Genomic DNA, 21,067 nt, shown 5'->3' on the forward strand with positions numbered 1-21,067 from the left:
TATCGCGCACTGCAGAGACGTACCTACCACTCGACACTCGATATTATAGGCGGTTTTTATTTCAATTATCGTCGTATTCGTTGAAAATATTATTATAACAACACAGTTTAGTATATTATTTTAATGTTGCGAAACGCTCTTCAGCCGATCTACAACAGCTTTACGGTATAATATTATATCATTATGCTACTCGCATTATTATCTGTACTCATACCAGATAATTATATCTATTTACAAATACGTATGTATAACATTGTATATATAGGCGCGTCCGGACGACTGGCAACGACATTGTAGGTGTACAAACTACAAAGACGTATATTATTGTATGTTGTAAACTGTTTATAATAATTAATAACTATATGTCGCCGATTATTATTTAGTAGTTTGATCCCGCGCCGCCGCAACTGGAGCGAGAGACCGCATCGGTATATCTATCCAACAATATTTTAATATCATAAATTATAATTTACGTATTATCGTCAGACATCGAGTAAACAAGGCGATTGCGGCTCCGACGACGACATGGGTGAGTTTTTTATCAAGACATTTAATGGCTTAGAGCCGCACAAATGCAATATAATTATACCTACCTGAAATCCAGTGCAATCCCAAGCAGCGTTAAGTTTAATTAGATAATTTACCTACCTAATTAAAAACATAATAATATTATAATATGCAACTAACCAATAGTAAAAAAATTGTAAAATAAACTTGGACGTTAAGATTCAGTTTTGCACTTACGCGTTTAGAACTAAATAATTCCACTCCGAGCACTCGTGTAGGTACTTCGTGTGGCGTGTGTGTGCATGCACTATGTTAGAGTGTAGAAAATATACATTTATTGGATAATGGATATACTTTATTGGTAATAGGTATCAAGTATATTAAGTATAGAATAACACATTGACCATTGAAACTTAATAAACTTATATATTGATACACTCTGTATAGGTATAAATATCGGGCCCACGTTATGTTTAAAGGTAGGTAAACCTATTATATTTTTCGGCGACGTTAAAAACATTAAAATTCGGCAGATACATTTTAAACATTATTTTAGGTGTATTTTTTTTTACTAATTCTCACTAACTTCAGATAAACTATAGATATGATTCGTGATCAATTTTTATACTCTCTAAATGTTTTATGAATTGAATTTATTAAATATTTTAAACAACCACTGCAAGTATACTATGCAGTCACCTACAAAGATATTACGATTTCAATAATTTTTTTATAGTTTTAGTGTATGCCTTAGCCCTTAGTTATTATTCTAAGTAAAAAGCTCATCTTTAATCATCACTTGCACTAAAACTACTTGTTTCATTCTGAACCAAAAGTGATTCATAAAATAAGCTATTAAATTTGTATAAAATAATATAAGTTTAATATCAACGTACATCCATTTTTATCTTATAAATAAATAATTTCAAGCCGTGGCAATAAGTAAGTAATGTTATAGATTACACGTAACATTGATCACTCACCGTTTTAATACAGTAGCAGTGTTTTATTTTTCTAAATGTTTCCGTGTGATTTACATTTTACAGTACATTTTATTTACAGTAGCTGGTAGGTTATTATAGTCTATAGGCTATGTATCTATCCACTATTTGTATGACTGTATAATATGTATATAGTCATAAAATAATACTACCTAAATAATTTTACCTAGATAAATGTAGTTACTACGAATGTTAAGACATTAAAAATTAGGGTGTCACAAGATTTTGAAAAAGGCGAAAAAATGTCAATAAATTTAACATAAATTTATTTTTATCCATAACATTTACCGAGCTCATCAAATCTCAACATTTATGTAATATCGTATGATAGGACCTACGCGCTCTGACACATTGAAACCGAGCACAACGTTAAATTAAATTATACTTTATTTAGGATCATATTGATTTTAGACGACGGTTACAACAATATAAAGTTGGTCTGGTTTTCATCTAAGAAAAATAAAATGCGACCGTCACGTAATGGAAGAGAGTGATTGGTTGCTCAATCCTATTAATCCAGTGCATATATACTATATAACACGACAATGATAATATAATACTGATTATACAAGTATCGAAATTAATTTATCAAAGCTCTTTTATAGACTGATTGAACACACATTTAAGTAATATTAATTATTAGTTAGTTTTGTTTGAGAGGATGCCGCCACATGTCCATAAATGGTTAGTTAAAAACCCTGCAAAGTTTCGCCATATATCAAAATATCTTTGTCTTGCAAGAAATACTTATAAGTTATAACTTATAAGTATGTTTTCGAAACCACTGCAAATACAATAAATAAAAACAGGTTTTCTATATCATAATTTTAATTTTGTTTTGAGTACATATCTATATTATCTACACAGGAAAACCAAAGAAAGTGGCTCTGCTACATATTATATAGTTGTCGAGTGTGTTGAGTCACAACGAGTCTAATTCAGTTCTTAAAATTAGTCTAAATATTTTGAAAATATCATTTTATAATAAATAAATAATAATATATGTAGGTACCTAATAATGGTAAGAGTTTCAAGTCCTTAGGCACAATAAGATAACATCAAATTATAGTTAATATTTGTTTAAATATTAAATTTGGCCAACAATTTAACTTGAAATGTAAATACAAAATAGGTACTAGATGTTCATAATATGTATTTTGACATTTTGAGGTCTATGTAGTATGTAAGTATGATTTAAATTTAAAAGGATCACAATGTTAAATTTTTGAGCATTCATTTTTTTTCTATCAACATTTATAGAAAGAGAAAAAAAAACTCAAAATTTCAAAATTTCAAATGCCTTTAATTAACTTAATACTATAAGCCTAAATATTTTTTAAATGCCATTGCACAGGTATAAAAAATTGTAATAGAAGAAATAATATTTCAAGCTATTACCTATACAATATATATATTACAAATGATAATAAATTAACTAAATAATTATTTGAGAATATAATATAAACCGTTATTATATAAATTAATGATATCAAAATTTGAACTTCAATCGCTTATTTATAATATATGTTGGTGTATGCTAATTTTTTTTCAATTTTTATTAATGTAAGCGTATGATAAATCTAGTGTTAAATTTATAAGTATTAAGTATTACAATTATAATTTGTATGAAGTTTTTACAACAATATAATAAGATAATTTGAACATTGCCGTAATTTTTACGTATTTTGTCAAAATTTTAACTTTAAATGCTTATAACAAAGAATCGTGCCTATGTATTTTTAATATTTTTTAACTGCTATTGTTAAAATGTGTTAGAAGCCTTTTATTAAATTTTCAAGCTTTTCTACCCCTACAAATAAATTTTTATAATAGAAGAAAAAACCAAAAATGTTGAAATATTAAAATGTCAGTAAACAGCTCAAAAAAAATTTAAATATTTTGAAAATTTTATCAAATATATAAAATGCCTATATAAACATTCAGTCAAAATTACAAGTATCTGCGGTCATTTGTTTCAGAGTTACACCAAAATAAGGAAATCGCTAAAAGTGAAAATCCAATGTTGTAAAAATTTAAATTTCAAATGCTCATAAAAATTTAATTTGAATTTCCGGTGGAATTTTTTTTTTGTGATAAAGATTGAAAAACTTGTAAGGAATCTTGTATTAAATTTTCAAATCTTAGATTTAAAAAGAAAATTTTTTATGAATTTATAGCTTAAAATAATTTGTGAATTTTCGTGATTTTTACGTGTTTTGTCAAAATTCAAACTTTGAATGCTTATAAAAAAAAAGTGACTATGAATTTATTTTATTTTTCAACTGCTATTGTAACAATATGTTAAGAGCCTTGTTTTAAATTTTCAAGCTTTTCTGTCTAACAAATAAATTTTTATCGATATTAATTTTAAAAAAACTAATAATGTTCGAAAATTTCAAATGCCTATGAATAGTTCAACTTAAGTCGAACATTTTTGAAAATTTTATGATAGATAGAATATACCTATATAAACATTTGGTGAAAATTTTCATGTATCTATGGTAATTTTTTTTAAAGTTACATCAAATATCAAAATCGATTTTGTCGAAAAATGAGTGTGCGTAAAATTTCCCGTTTTTCCCTTAATTATTAGGTTGTTTTTCTCGATTATTTTGAAATGTACCTATTAGTTTTTCACTTTTGACCTAAGTACCAACTAGATTTACTTTCTGATCGAGGTACTGAAGTCAAAAGTCGAAGCACCTTACTGCCCCAAAACGTGATGACAGACGCAAAAAAAAAACACATCATGGTAAAATCAACACATTCATCGATCCACTCAGAATCTAAAATCTTATTATTTTTAATTTAAAATATTTATATTAATATTAAATAAAAAATTAAGGTATTATAAATATATATTTTTAAATTCTAATTAAAAGCATGATTATTAAGGAAATAAATGGTGTTGCAAAAAAATTAAGTTTTTGTTTTACCAATAACTTCAAAAGTACCTACTCGAAAATATTTTCGATCGTTGATTTACCTAAATAGATACCAACATGATAAAATTTTCAACAGGTCCTCAATTCCTCATAGTTAAAAATTGAAGTATTTTTAATCTTTCCGGTATCTAATAATTGGCATAAACAAATAATGAAATAACAGGCATAATTGTAAAAATGTAAAACCAAAACATTCATCGTTCGTTCCACTTAAAATCTAAAATTAAAAATATCCCGTTTACTTAATACATTTTTAAATAATAGGCATAGTTTTGTTTGATTTTTAAAAGAAATAAACTAATACATTTTTTCGAATTATGTGTATTAACATAAAATAAATAAATCTATGATATTCAGGGGTTAAAGACTTAAAGTGGGAGGGACGCAGGAAGACTCAGTCCCCTTGCCTCTGAACGGCGGTTAAAAAGCGTCCCCTTTAACAAATTAGGATTTTATACATTAGACATTATACATAAAATTATATATGGAACGCTTAAAACTATATGGAGACATAACTTCCCTCTGGAATTTTTTCCCACTTTAACCTCTGATGATATTTGTTTTATTACAGGAATTTTAAATTTCGTATCACTAGCATTATTTTCAATTGGATCATCTGCTTTTCACGCGCCATACAGTTACAGGAAACAGTTCACCGATTCGGAAAGTGTAAATAATTTTTTCGATGGCAAGAAGTGGGTAGTTTTGGTAGCCGGTTCGGATGGATGGCGTAATTACAGACATCAGGTCTCGAAAAATATTTATTACTATAGTTTATCGAAAGTGTAAATTATTTAGTTTAATAGGTAATATAGTGGTATTGATTTGACAGCAGTGTATATTATACATTAATATATTATAGACATTAATACCTAATACCTTTATAATATAGTAATACCATTGGTATATATATTTGGTATATTTTGGTATCAGTCACATAACCAGTATTTTATTTCATTATTGTTATTATTGTTATTGCATATTGCTTTTATCATTCTTTTTTTGAGGAGGAAGGTCTAATTAATGTTGAATATTACTTTTATTTTTATTTTTTTACATGATTAATATATAACACTTTTTATTAGTTTTATTTTTAATAGGTAACTATAATCATAGCCTCTTTTTCAGGGTATGCAAAAGTTGCCACAGATGTGCCCTGAATAAAGTTATTTTAATCATGTAAAATTCTGATAATTTATATAGGTACCTACTACCTACACAATTCACAAATATTGAAAAGTCTTATAGTTTAATTACAAAAATATTGTAACAAATATCATGAAAAATAACAAAAGTATATATTTCGCAAATACTTAGTAGTGTTATCGCCTCTTCTTCAATCGCCAAAACACTTACTGGTTAAATAAAATAAGAACAACACACTTCGTTTAGAATTAATAACTTTTATTAAAACAATGGCCACTCTTCGGCTTCGCACTTCGCTCAAGCTGACAAAGAGACACACAGCACAGACAACGTCTGGTTCACAACTAATTAGCCGGCCTGTCACAGTGTCACCGTACAGGGCCAAATGTTACCGATAGAAGTCTGGCCAACCTTGTGGGGTTAACACTCGACCAGCCCTGACCTTACTGTTGTCCTCAACAGACTTAACATTTAACAATTCAAATTTAATTTTCCTTAACTTCACAGCGGTAAGTTATTCTTACTTAATAACTGTAATAAAAACTTATTTAAAAATAAAAATAAAACAACATCTTATTATAATATATTTGAACTCTTAACGTGTTAGTTGCATAACTTGCATATAAAAATAGGAAAATTGACATTATTTCAATATTCTTAACACTTAAAGTTCTAAAAGAAATATACAGTACAAACTGACATAGAAAAAAACAGAAAAATTTAACAACATTACAATATTTTTAACACTTAAAGTTCTAAAGGAACATACTGTACAAACTGACATAGAGAAATAGAAAAATTTAACAGCATTTCAATATTTATAATTATTAGTTCTCATAATCCTTTGCCCACACCGACGGCTTCCGCTGCCGTTAAGGTCTACTCTCCTTCTGAACAGATTCACCCTCAGCCTCTTCGGTTCCGTCCTCTTCCACCTGGTCATAGTCAACAATTCGATCACCCTCTTCAGACGCAGTAGTTGAGTACGCTCTCCTTCTTCTAGTGGCTAAACTCGGTACGCATCACCAGACAGGACTTCTGTTATTACCAGAGGCCCCTTATAACGGTCTTGGAGCTTGGTGGACTCTCCCGTAGAGGTTGGAGCACGTCTCATTACCACAACTTCTCCTACGGCGTACCTGGTGTTGTCATGCCTATGTTGATCGTACCTCGCCTTAACCTTTGCTTTTGCATCCTCCATCTGCTTCTTTACCTCCAACCGCAGCACCTCAGGCACTTCCCAGTCACCTTCAGTGCAGCCTGTACCCATGTATGTGTCAAAAGGGGTCTTCCTGGTCACCTAACTCTCACTGCTATTCAGGTCGTTCTAGACCTTCAGGAGCTCCAAGTCGACACAAGTGGTGATCAAGGAAGACGAATAGCAGCTTGCCATGGAATCTGCGATACAACAGTCCGTCTTCTACCTCGTAGTCACTCAGAATCCCAGCACCTCCACTCACTTGTTCCGCTTCAACCTTTTTCTTGATATCTAAGAGCTCTGCATCAGAAGCTTGACACATCCGCACCCTCTCTTCCAGAGTGAGTACCACACAGACATCCAGTTGTTCATCAAACACTCCTTCCTCCGACTTCATTGGTGCACGTGAAAGTGCATCCAAATGGCCCATTCGTACCCCTGGCCTGTATTTCACTGCGAAGTCAAACTTTTGTAGGGAGTCGTGCCAACGTGCTATCTGAGAACTAGTGCCTCTGGACGAATTTAAGTACACTAGTACTTGACAATCAGTATTCACAGTAAATCGCACTCCCAACAGGAACTGCCTCAACTTGCGTACAGCCCAGACGATGCACATCAGCTCCAGTTTGCTCGAATGGTACCTGGACTCGGCTTCACCCGTTGTTCGATTAGCACAATAGACTAAGTGTAAGGGCTCACTTTCCTTACTGGCTTACATCAACATTGCCCCAAGGCCCACCGCACTCGCATCCGTGTGTAACTCTATCACTCCGGACTTGGGGTTGAACATGGCTTGGATTGGTGGTCCGGTTAATAACCTTTTCATGGTCAGAAAAGCTTCTTCGGCTTCTGGACTCCACTCGAACCTTACATCCTTCTTTGTAAGCCTTGTCAGTGGTTTGGCTATCTTCGAATAATTCTTTACGAATCGCCTAAAGAACCCTGTAAGACCCAAAAATCTTCTTCCGCGTGAGCATCACTAGGTTCCGGATACTTAGCGATACAGCGAGTCTTTTCCTCTCCAGGTTGTATCATTCCACCTTCAACGTCAAACCCCAAAAATGCAATGCGTTTGGTTCCAAACGAGCACTTGGACGGCTTGAGTGTCAAATTGGCACAACTCAGCCTGTCAAAAACGACGCAGTTTGAACAACATGTCCGACCAACCTACGGTATCTACAATCATATCATCTAGATAGTTTCGAACCACATCACCTCTGAGCGGCCCCAGCATCACGTGCATTAATCTAGTGAACTCGGCTACGGCACCCGATAACCCGAAGGGCATCCGTGAAAACTGTCCTGTGGTGTCCGCAGTGATGAAAGTAGTCTTTGCAGCTGCTTCAGGAGTGAGTGGTATCTGCAGATACCCACTCGCCAGGTCGAGCTGAGCGAACAAGCTGGCCGTGGCTAGTGACTCCAGTTGTTCACCCATATCAGGCAGAGGAAAATGGTGTCGTAGGATTTGTTTGTTCAATCGCCTATAGTCGACGCACAACCTGTGTTTACCACCACTTTGCTTTACAAGTAAAACTGGGCTGGTGTATGGCGACTGCGTTTCTTCTACTACACCACATTTCTTCCACTTTCCGACAATCTCGGCGATTTCCTTCCGGTCTTCAGCCGACGTCTTGTAAGGCCTACACACCATGGGCCTGCTCCCAGGCACTTCGTTAACGTCCATGGTCATCAGTGGTGTGCATCCTAGCTCCAACAGTACCTTGGCGAAACACCCACGGTACTCGTTGACCAGATTCATTAGCTCTTCGCGCTCTACCGAGCTGGCATCTTCAGCTATGAATTTAAAATCTTCCAGGACAAGCGGTACCATTGTATCAACATCTTCTTCATCGACCTCGTACAGTACATCAAATTCATTCCCCAGCGTCATTACCGAAGGCTCCACTAGCTCGTTGGCAGAAGATACTTTTTCAATAATCAAATCATGACCAACCTTACGGTAAGTAACGGTCGACGAGTCCAGCCAATTCCATCCAACTATAACGTCAGGCCTCTGAGCCCCATCAGGTACCACAAGGACGCCTACCGGTCCTGCGTTGACCCCATCGATAATAATTTCAATGGTAGATTCGCCGACGGCTTCTAGCGATGGGACGATTGTGCTACTCACACCGTATAATCGCTTTTCGGACGGTCGTATCCCCAATCCGCTCTTAACAGCTACTGTGGATTTTAGGAGTGTACACGAACTCCCAGTGTTTATTAGGGCGCTGTCCATTGATCACTCCAACCTTCAGGTTAGGATTTATCTTCAGCACGCCGCCCCCTGACACGGCATTTACTTGTGCTAAGTCTGGACAGTTTGACTTCAAATGTCCGGCCACGCCACAATGGTAACACGTAATAGATTTTCGTCTCACTTGACAATCACGGACAGGTGTTCGATCTTATGGCAGTAAAAACAGCTGCCGTGCTCAACGTCGTCGCTAACTTTTCCCTGGACTTCCTCAGGTTTTCCTGCAACAGGCGCCATCCGTCTCCATGACTTCTTCTCGTCACTGCTAGCAGCAGCAGGCCGACTACGTCGAGGCTCAACAATTTTGACAGTTTCCTGGATTTTACCTGTGCCGGTCTTGCGGCGTTCCGCAACGCGTGCATTCTCTCCCAATCCAAGAGGTCTGTCAGCAACTCGTTTTCATCTCGGTGTGTCCTACTCATCGCATACATGGTGACTTCTTTTGAGTACAATCCTTGTATGACGTGGTCCCGTATTTCATCGAACGAAATAAGTAAGTCACGACACAACCTGACTTTGGCTTGTAAATAATCCATACAGTGTTCGTCCTTCAGCTGGCGTCGCGTACGTAAAGCGTCCCAGCGATCGGACATTCGGACGGTACGGACGAACGTTGCACTGAACTGCCTTTTAAAATCTGACCAATCTACGAACAATCGACCGACAAATCAATCACGGGTGACTCCTTGCACGTTCGCACGCACGAACTGAATGCGATAAGCGAACGGCCTACAGTTTAAATCGGCGATCCCTTCGACGGAGGCTAACCAATCGGCCGACGCATGGGTAGACTCACGTCCATCGAAGGTACCGACGGTTTTGTCAAGATCTGGCAACACCCGAAAATCATCACAGATTGACGCGATTGTCAATAGCCACATCCGCGTTCGAGGTTTCCTTACTCGACACTACCATAGCGGCTACCTGTTGTCGAAGGGTCTCAACAAGCGCGAAAAGTTCATTATAAGTTGGTGCCTGTGGTACTGCAGAACTCGCGTTCTTATCACCCATCATGTTGAACGTTATCAACAATAACAACAACAACAACGACACAAAAATGATACGTGGACACGCAATTAACTGGTAACGTTTTCAATCTCCTTGGCGTACCCGTCAACCACAATAACGAACTCGACGTTATTACCAGTTACGTGACCCGTCACACTTCACGTTTCGGCACTACGCACTTCAGATCTAATCCCACTTCTGACTTATGTTATCGCCTCTTCTTCAATCGCCAAAACACTTACTAGTTAAATAAAATAACAACAACACACTTCGTTTAGAATTAATAACTTTTATTAAAACAATGGTCACTCTTCGGCCTCGCACTTCGCACAAGCCGACAGAGAGACACACAGCACAGACAACATCTGGTTCACAACTAACTAATTAGCCGGCCTGTCATCGTACAGGGCCAAATGTTACCGACAGCAGTCTGGCCAATCTTGGGGGGGTTAACAGTAGTTAATAACTAATAATTGGATGTTTCAATTTGCTAATAGCACTTGGTCATAGGTATGTTTATACGTCGGATGGTGGTTGGCATAGCAATCACCTTATTATGATTTTATACGTGAATCAAACGTTGTCACTGCCGTTAGTCTGATTTAATTTCTCTCATTTTCAATTTTAAATCATATTTCTTATCATTATAAATATTTTAATATACGTATTAATTATTTTTCTCACGCAAAAAAAAAAAATGTTTTTTTCTATTATCGATTTTCGCCACTCAAAGAGCTTCAGGTATGCAGATGCATACCCTGAACTCCTGCATACCACTTGTGCACGCCTATGACTATAATGCAATACAATCTAATCATTTTTAACTAATGTCTCTTGGACAGGATCATGACATGCGTACGCACGTTGGCCACTCTGTTGGCTGTTATATAATATAAGTACCTAATGTACTTGATATAAATTTTTTGATTTTGGCCAGTGTATTCAATAATACTTCATCTATATAAAATAGAGATACACACTTCCTAGTGTACTGACAAAAGATTAAAAGTTGTTTATATTATATATTTATATATTATTTTAAGCGTTATTGAAAAGAAACGCTCTATTTGCTACTGTTACTATAGAAATTAGTAGTCGCCAACATTTTCAACAGGAAATTATTAGTATTTGAGTGAAAATCCATATCACATGCATCTAAAATATCCATAATTTAGTGGGTTTTTTCTACATTTATCCATTGTTCACACCATAACAAAAAAAACCAGACATTACCACTTTTTGGTACCATTATAACTTATAAGTCATATTGTTAGTACCTCCGTAAAAAATACATCTATGGTTGTAATTTTGAAAAATGTTTACATAAATTATTAGTATGTTTAGAATTTATAAGCACTGATGTCCTTCTATTTTTTAAATTATGTAGGTACCCAGTATAGTAACGTAGCCAGAATTTTGAAATGAGGAGGGGGGTTAAGTGTACACTAACCAATTTTTACAGTTTTCGTATATGAAAAATAAGTACATTTATCAGGTGAAAAAATGTCATTGGGGTTTAAGCGCCCAAACCACCTCCCCAGGCCACACCACTGACCTAATGTAATCTATGAGTGTGCACATTGCATTATCTATATAAAAAAATATGTATTCATTTTATTTATTTTTCCCTAGAAATGTTTAACTCCACACAGTTTGAAAATATATTACTAAGATTGTCCTATACGCTCAAAATCGTTTATATAGATTATAGAATATTATATTAAATTATGTAATAATGTATTATGTACTGTCTTAGGCGGACATATGTCATGCATACCAAATAGTTCGAAAAAACGGAATACCGAAAGAAAATATCATTACGATGATGGTGGATGACATTGCGAACAACCCAAGGTTAATATTTTAATTAATGAATATTATTTTTAATCTTCGGCAACTGAGGTCATTAGCTGTATTTTCGGTTGGTACTGATGGGTTTAGGGTTTGGGTTTTACTGTAGGTTTTAAATGTAATATTATACAACTATATTTTATTAGAAGTATTAATTATTTATGTATTATTTTATTGTTAAACACATAGACTTAACAGGGGCGTAATTAGTTAACTAAATGTAGGTCAAGTCGTACCTAGTTTGAATTTAGTTTTTAAGTTTCTATAACTGAATTTGATGTTAAGGTATACGAAAAATTTTATTTGAATTAATATTTGGGGAATTTTAATGGTATAATTTAAATACTTTCGTAGTTCGTATATAAGCGCACATTGAATATAGGTGCATATTTAAATATTTTTTTCGTTTAAGTGTATATAATTCCACCACCTACCTACTCATGATTATTAATTGAGGATGGTCAGAGTACATTGTGCATTCATTCGTGAGAGAAGGGAAATGCATATTTAACTCCTCTACCCACAACTGTGAACTGGTATTTCACTGTGATTATTTTGTCTCGAGTTTTCATTGCTTATTTACATTTTCATTGGAATTTTACCACAGGAATCCCACGCCAGGAATAATAGTTAATCAACCCGACGGAAAGGATGTGTACAAAGGAGTTGTTATCGACTACAAGGGGACGGTAAGATATTTTTCTCGTTATTCGGCCATGAATGCAAAACTGCAGCTGAATATACGATAATGCGAACCTCCAAGATCGTAAGATTTGATTTTTCAACTACATAAAGTGTCATCATGATTTTGGCTGTTGCGTTTCCGTTATTGATCTTACTGATATTGGATATTTACGTTTTCGTATAAATATATTATACGTAATATGTCCGGATATTAAACTGCTGTCACCGACACAGATGGTAGTATGACTCTCAAGTCCATGCGTATATCGCAGCTAAACATACATATTAAAATAGATAAAATATTTTTATATTTTAAAAAAAGTCTTAAGTTATACATAACATTATACATAGAAAACATTTTTAGATCGGATTTTCATTTGTTCAATTTTATAAATTTATTTGAAATAAATATAGTTAGATATATAAATATAATATAATTATATTATATACATAATGCAGTTTCATTAGCTATAATATACAGCTTAATCATTTTATTCCTAAATTAGGACGTAAACAGCACAAATTTCTTGAAGATCATCACTGGTGACAAAATAGCCATGCAGTCTATTGGAACTGGAAAAGTAATTGAAGGGTTAGTATACTCGTAATATTATGTAAACGTCTTCAATTAGGATGATGTTTAATTAAAAAGTAAAGACACGTCTTCGGAGAAAATACATTTTTCTATAGGGGTTCAGAGGAGATCAATACAGTCAGTAGTGAAACTAGAGGAGTGAGGACAGGAATCACCGGCTGTACAATTTTAAAGGGTGTAATTTTTTTACGAGCCTAGGTTTAGAGTTTTCTTGTTAGAAGTTAGAATATGATTTTTATATCACATACACTGCTTATGATAAATACTGATGGCTACATTCGAAGAAAAGAAAAAGAAAAGTATAAAATCATAAACAGCGTAAAATAACTCTTAAATCAATTACTGCACTGTGAAACGTAAATACTAAATAGTATACAAATTATAACAATGACAAATGCATTAATCTACTATTTACCTACTTTCTATGATATCTGTCGTAATAATAATTTATAAATTATCACGATTTCAGAATTCCAGATTCGTTATTTGGTCGTTCAGATATAATTCAAAAACATAAAGATCTTAGATTAGGCATACGATTCACATACTACACACTATAATTATTAATCCTATGTGAAACCAAACATGTATTGATGCTGTGCAGTTTTTGCTAAAAATAACTTTTACGGTGTATCGATCAACATAACGTAAAATATATAATTATCTGATAATTAGGTATATTATACAGGTTAATACCTGTTTTAGACTCTAGCGGAGCTATGAATTTATAGATTTTACAATGATATGTGTTTTTTTTACTCGATAAGTATAGTCGAAATAATGTTTCGACTTTCAACTTCAGTATTTTTATTTTCTGGTGAAAAAGTGTAACTAGATATAGGTATTCATTTATATATATTTACGTGTATTATATAAATATTTTTTTATGAAATTGTTTGTGCAATAAAGGGGACCGCGCGATAGAGTTTTCATTAATTTCGTCGATCACGGTACCACAGGATTATTAGGTTTTCCAGACGATATCTTATACGCTGATCAACTGAACGACGCGCTCAATTCCATGCATGCATCTTCAAGTTATAGAATGGTACTTTTTCCTTTAAATCAAAATGTTTTTTACAATTTTATATTTCAATTGATGCTTTTAAATTCCGGTGATTAGGTGTTGATGTACATTGAAGCGTGTAAGGCAGGTTCTATGTTTGATGGGATTCTTTGTGACAACACAGATGGTAAGTACAGAGATTAAGGATTTTGTTACTATTTTTATTTATTTTTTGCTCCGATACAAATAAATTAAACAACTATTTTAATTATTTATTAAGAGTTAGTTAGTTTTTCTTTCTATTCAAAATACATTTAAATCTAATATACTGTAATAAAATGTAATTTTAATAATTAATTTAATCAAAATATTCTGATTTTTTTGTATCATTAATATCCTGAAGCGATAATAACATTTTTTTTTTATTGTGAATTATAATTTTGTTTCTCCTGTAGATTGTTAATCTGATGACTTTTGTTTGAATTTGAAAATTCATCAAATAGGAATTTAAACGAGGTTTTATACTATTTAACTATTTGTGTAGGTACTAAGGTTAATAGGTCCATGATAATGAGTTTTAACTGTTTTAAGATATAGTGTCTACGATATATGGTTTGAAGATTTTAGTTATTAATGAGCTATTAGTTTTTAGTTGATCAATATTTTATAACTTGTAAAAATGTCCTAGTATAACAAAATATATGCTATATCCAATGTTACATTTGTTTTATATTTTTCTGTAAAACTATTTTCACGAACCATTATTCATATTTCATAATTTATATATTTTAATAACTCATAAGTCATAAACTATACAAGTTTAAATTTGACCTAATATAATCTATATGTATAAAATATAATACAAAAATTTCCCCTCTTTGAGGACGCTACACTCGCGTGTGTTGTTTCCATCTTACAATATTGTACAATTTAGCAAAAACCGTTTTGCGTGGGCGACAACTATACTCTTTCTGTATTTATATAATATGTTATAAGTTTTTTTGTTTATTAATTTAAACATTTTATATGACGACATAGATAAAGTTATTCCCCAATCGCCTTGTCTCCACACAAAACAGATTTTACTTTGTTTTACTTTTATTTGTAAGACGCAGACCAGGAGACAACACATGCTGGTGTAGCGCCGTCTTCAAAAATTTCTGAAATCACCTTGGCCAATAGTCAAAATTCTAGTTACACTTGATAACTTATATTAATATTATAAGTACTGACTGTCTAGTTAAATAAAAAAGTGTACCAAGCTTACTTAAATAAATATGTCAACGAGTGATTATAAGTTTTAAAAATGTAAAAACTACTTATATTATACCTATATTATATTCAAATAAACTGGGGAAGTTGAGTGATAAATTAAATACAAAACAATTTTGTAAATTAGGAAAATTTATATTTTAGAATTTAAACTATATCAATTCGTATCCTTAATCAAATGTATAATTAAAAGTATAAATCTGTTTTTAAAATTAGTTTTGGCGATAACTGCATCAGGGCCCAGGGAAGATTCGTATGGATGCTACTGTCGATCTCAATCTGGGCCATATAAGACATGTCTTGGAGATTTGTTCAGTGTCACGTGGATGGAAAACTGGGACGCAGTATGTCGTAACATAGTTTTTAATTTCACTGTACAATAATGAAAAAACGCCTTAGTTTTTTTTCTGTTTTTGGTGAATATTGTTTAAAATCACGAAAATCACGAAAATTCTAAATTATTTTTTACTTTTAAATTTATAAAATGTTCAATTAAATATTGTTTAATTATTTTATAAATTACGTATATCAATTTCTATATTAGGTATAGTCAGAAATTCAAATGCTCCGATAAATATAGTCTAATTTCAACCGTCACGGAAATAAGTAATTTTTTTAAGTATATGGTATAGTGAGGTGTCTTGAGCTGTGATTTGCGTTCACATAAACTGTTCGTGGAAAATATAATATATATATATATATATATATATATATATATATTATACTCATCAACGTTTTCTATTGACCAAATTTTAGGCCTAAAATATTAAAATTATTTTCCAATCGTTTTTATAGGAGATAGAATGATAAGATAGAATAATGACTTTTGGGGTTTAAGCATCCTAATACATATCATTTGGTTTAAACTACCATAATTTATTAATTAGTAATTTAAATACATTTTTCTGAACAATTTTTCGTTTTTACTTTTTAGTTATACGCCTGCTTGATCCATTTGCACTGACAACTGAACGGTATACATTTTTGATACTTACACTTATACATTGAACACAAAAACACAGTTATTTTAGATTCCTCGTATAATTTTTATATTAATCACCACATAAACTTGTATTTATACGCTGTGCTTATAATATCATAACATTATATACCTATATTGATTTAAATTATAACTGTCACTTAGATGGTATCCGAATATTCGACGAAAAAGAGATCCGTTTTCTCTGACTTCAATGCCGTCAGAACCAACGTCACCGAAAGCAACGTTATGGTGTACGGTGACTTCAAAGTTGGCCATGAACCGCTCTCCTTGTTCATTGGTTACAAGAACCGAAACAAAAATAACATTTCAGCCGACTCAATAACGAACACAACAAACGAGCCAAAGGTATAATATTAATATATAATTAATACATGTTTAAATGATAATTAACGGAGCACACTATATTTAAATAAATTTGTTCGCAAAATTTAGGACACAATGTCCAGTAGAACCGTATGTAAAAATTCCGTAGAACAAGAATTGAAGAGCAATGAGTTGTCTAACTCGGAGAAGCTCAGTTTGATAACCGAATCACGTTTGAACAACAAAGTATTTCAAATAATAATCAAAATAAAATTAATTATCCGTTTTGTCGATTTACGGGGACCGGTGTTCGGTAATCCCAATCCGAGTATATTATATTATATTTATATTATTGTTTTAGATGAGATTGATCATCGACAAAGTACTCCAGAAAATCTATTCCAAAGTAGTGAAGGCCAGACCGGATATCATTAGTAGAGTCGGTGACTTTTACAAGCCCAATAATCTAGACCTCTCGTTAGACATGTTCCCGTGTTACAGAAGTATTCTAAATAAAATCACGGAGAGCTGCTTTTCTTTGCCTCGAGTACGTATATTCCTTCCATCATAGGCGTAACTTGGGCTATTTTTATGGAGGGGGGGGGGATTTTATTTTATGTCGATATACCGTATACTGGTATTTAGATATTAATTAAGATACTAAATATACTTATCAATGGAAACTGGAAAGCATAACATAATAATATTATTTAAGCTAAATCTTTATTGTAGGTAGAATATAAAATTAAATGACATGATGGAAGAACCTTGATAAGATGATGGTTTATTTAAATAAAAACATTCTGAATTATGAATATCATGAGGATAGATTAAATTCTGTTATCATGATGTATTACGATGGCATATCGCATATTATGGCAAATGGCAATGAATATAAGTACATTTTGATTAATCAATTCATTTTTTTTCTATAGTTAATCTTTTTAAAATATTAATCTTTTCAGTTTCTTGAAGACAGTTGCCCCCTCTCGCCACCCCCCTAATTTACGCCAATGCCTTCCATAATAAGTTGTCATGATATATTGCTCCCTTAGACGTTATTTCATAAAACGACAAATTTTAATTTGTATTTATAAGCAGTCCTCAAATGTTGTACCCGTGGACTTGAAAATGTTTAAAACACCTGTTGAGTTTAATATGTTTATCAGAAAGGTAGATTTGTTTTCAAAAGAAAATCGGTACAGACTATAGTTGAGACTACAAACGGTACCTTCTGTAAAAGTTACAGGTATCAGGTATGATGTCATTAAAAAAAAGTAAAATCTTAAAAATAACAATAGGTAATAGAAAAAACATTAAAAATATTTTTATTTTTTCTTAGAAAAATGTTGTTTTGTAACGACTCACAACTATATTTATAAATTTCAATAGTTTTTGAAATAACGAGCGTTGTTCAGTGAATTAATCACACAGTACCTACTTGTTGCGAATTGTGATTTGTGGCCATATAATATATACGTACACGCAGGGGCGGATTGGTGAATTTTTTCGGCCCGCGAAATATGGATCAAACCGGCCCTGCTCGAAAATGTACCCCCCCCCCCCAAAAAAAAAAAGAAAAAAGAAATGGTATAATTTTATTCAAGTTTCAAATTTGATTTAGTTTCACCCCTAAATTAGTAAATTATATAATAGGTACTTATAATTAAAGCTATAACAGTTTTGAGTTAGTCAAATAAGGTTAACCTGTTCAGACTGTTATTCTAACTTGAACTTGAAGTTTTATCTTAATAAATTTGTAATTATATGTATACAGAAAATATCCTTAAATATTTTTTAACTAATAGACATTCAATTTAAACTTTCATTTAATGTTCTAATCTTTTTATATAGGTAAATAAAAAATAAATTTTATTGTTTCTCCAACTGTATATAATATATTATATTGTCTTATACAGTAAGTATTTTAATAAAAAAAGTTTTCTCTACAACTGTCAATTTTTAGTTTCTTAATTAGATAATTAAATTAATAATAATTACATTTTAATTAAAATTATTCATATTATAGCGCATATTTCATTTATTTTTACTTTTTAGTGCTATAAAATCTGAACTCTGATTATTAGCATTTAAAATAAATGCATCCACCTGCTTTTTTCAACATTTTTTTGTATATGTTGTAATTCTTTGGTCTTTGGTAACTCTTGAGGTATATATTAACTAATTGTTGAGATTTATGCAAGCCCATTCCATTTGTCTGCAGATATTTCGACAATGGGGAAGTAATTTTGTAAATTCTTAGGTAGTAGGTACATAAAGACTGTAAGCAATGTGGAATATTTTAACATTGATTCCTTAAAATTGTTAGCTTTGGATCTTATTTCTACCGAAAAATGTTCAGAAGTTACTATTTCATAAAGTGAAACTAATAACTCAATGTACAAAAAATCAGTAGATTTCAAATCACCAAACATTTTTTTCAAAGCTTCTTCTTTCACCCACCACCTAGTTTCTCCAATTAATTGTAGTTTCTTATGTTTTACATCAGACATTCAGACCTTGTAGCTTTTGACCAAACAGCCATACATTGATATGACTCTTTGAAAAATGCAGCTAACCCATTTAATAAAGAAAAGTAGTGTAAATACCAAAATTCCTAGTATGAATTGCAATAGTTTAAGATATTAAAAATAATACCTACGAAGGTATTTGATTTTTTAATATAATTTTTTTTGTAATTCTATTATAATAATTATAGCGGCCCTGCCAGCCCTCACAAGAACCGGCCTATCGGAAAGAATCCCGATTTCCCGATAGGCCAATCCGCCCCTGCGTACACGTTTAACACCCCGTGCATATACGTATGCGATACAGTTCATGTGTGTTTGTGTGTGTGTATTGTAGTTTCGTTTACATAATATTATTTTAATAATGTCAGAATAATATATCTCTATTCTCTCCGTCTACCGTCGACCCGGATACCTGTATAAAATAATATACAGGTCCGGTTAGAAATTGAATTTCAAACAAGTAATTATTTGTTTTATTCGTTGGTATTCAAGACTTAGATGTGGGATGTAGTGCTCCAATTATAGGTACATTATTATAATAACACCATGTTTGTATGATTATTGATTACAGAATACTTACGCTTTTGAACGGTTGACAATTTTTGCAAACTTTTGTGTCATCGATAAGCACATACACAAGATGGTCGAAAAATTGGTCGGTGAATCGTGTTCGAATGTGAAAAAATTGAATGTAAGAAACGTATATTAGGATCACGGTCACGGTGTATACGTTTAGCATACTGCAGTATACTTTATCTATATGATTGTAATTTGTAGCCAATAAGGTGCGAGCCATACCTTTAATATACGTATTGATATATATTATGTATATAAATTATATAAACTATAATTATATTTTATTTTGATCATCTAAAATATTTTTTAAATATAAACGAAATAAAAATACCAATAATATTTATGTGTTTATGTATAGATTTCCATTTTTGGTTTTGATTATCAGCAAGCATGGTATCAGAATTTTTTTCAACCGGGAGCTGTATTAGACAAATATATTTTCAGGAGGGAAAACAAAATGTTCAACTTTTTAAGGGCAAATTGTTTTAACATAAAATATAATAAATATAATATATAAATAACCAAATAGGCAACTATACGTATTAAATGATAAAAAAATGATTTAATTAACATGAGAGACTATACCTACTTTATATTTAACTTTTTTTTTGTTCATAGCCTCATAGGTAAGTGGTTAAAGGTTGCAGTGGTATGGATGTAATGGTTGATGAATATAAATTCACTGAATATAAATCTATGATCTATATATGATTATAATTTATTGGTAATAGATAAAATTTTGATATAAAAAAGTCTTTATTTATGACTTATGACTATATTTTGTGGCTTGCAGTATGCATAAAATTATATTAGAAAATTCAAAATAATAAATGTTAGACAACTATACATACCTAAACATAATGAAATTGCTTTCCAACTAATATTTATTTTATTTGAAATATAAAGATTTTTTTAAATAAATAAATATAAAAACACAAAAAATGGTCAAACGAAAATGGTTATAAATGAAAAAATAACAAATATCATTTAAGTATAACTTTTTTTGAATAGTTGCCTTTATTAAAATTAATCATCCAACGACATCAAAGTGTTTTCAAAAATATTATTATACAGCCGACTTCGGTAACTCGAAGTTCGAGGGGAAAAAAAATTCGACTCAATAAAAATGTCGAGTTATCAAAAACTTTTAAAAAGTATGTTTATTTTTAAATTATTTTATATTA

The 21,067-nt window shown here is 32.0% G+C and overlaps 1 protein-coding gene across 2 annotated transcripts; it reads left to right on the plus strand.

The window, feature by feature from the left end:
• The first annotated feature begins 204 nt into the window (after window positions 1-204).
• Window positions 205-20,222, plus strand: LOC107164517 (legumain-like). Of its 2 annotated transcripts, XM_089216568.1 has the most exons (13): window positions 205-326; window positions 384-529; window positions 5,025-5,200; window positions 11,819-11,916; window positions 12,521-12,602; window positions 13,104-13,189; window positions 14,102-14,240; window positions 14,316-14,385; window positions 15,687-15,814; window positions 16,615-16,818; window positions 16,906-17,022; window positions 17,138-17,323; window positions 19,879-20,222. In XM_089216568.1, the coding sequence occupies exons 2-13, from the start codon at window positions 526-528 to the stop codon at window positions 20,014-20,016; spliced, it is 1,428 nt and encodes a 475-aa protein (XP_089072694.1). In that variant the 5' UTR covers window positions 205-326; window positions 384-525; the 3' UTR covers window positions 20,017-20,222. The 2 variants fall into 2 exon arrangements, with proteins under 2 accessions (XP_089072694.1, XP_015367855.2); XM_015512369.2 differs by having other exon boundaries at window positions 301-529.
• The last annotated feature ends 845 nt before the right edge of the window (window positions 20,223-21,067 follow it).

The sequence above is a fragment of the Diuraphis noxia genome, unplaced genomic scaffold (genome assembly GCF_037042655.1).
Source record: "Diuraphis noxia isolate RWA-SAM2 unplaced genomic scaffold, SU_Dnox_SAM2 contig0001, whole genome shotgun sequence".
Classification (NCBI taxonomy): Eukaryota; Metazoa; Arthropoda; class Insecta; order Hemiptera; family Aphididae; genus Diuraphis; species Diuraphis noxia.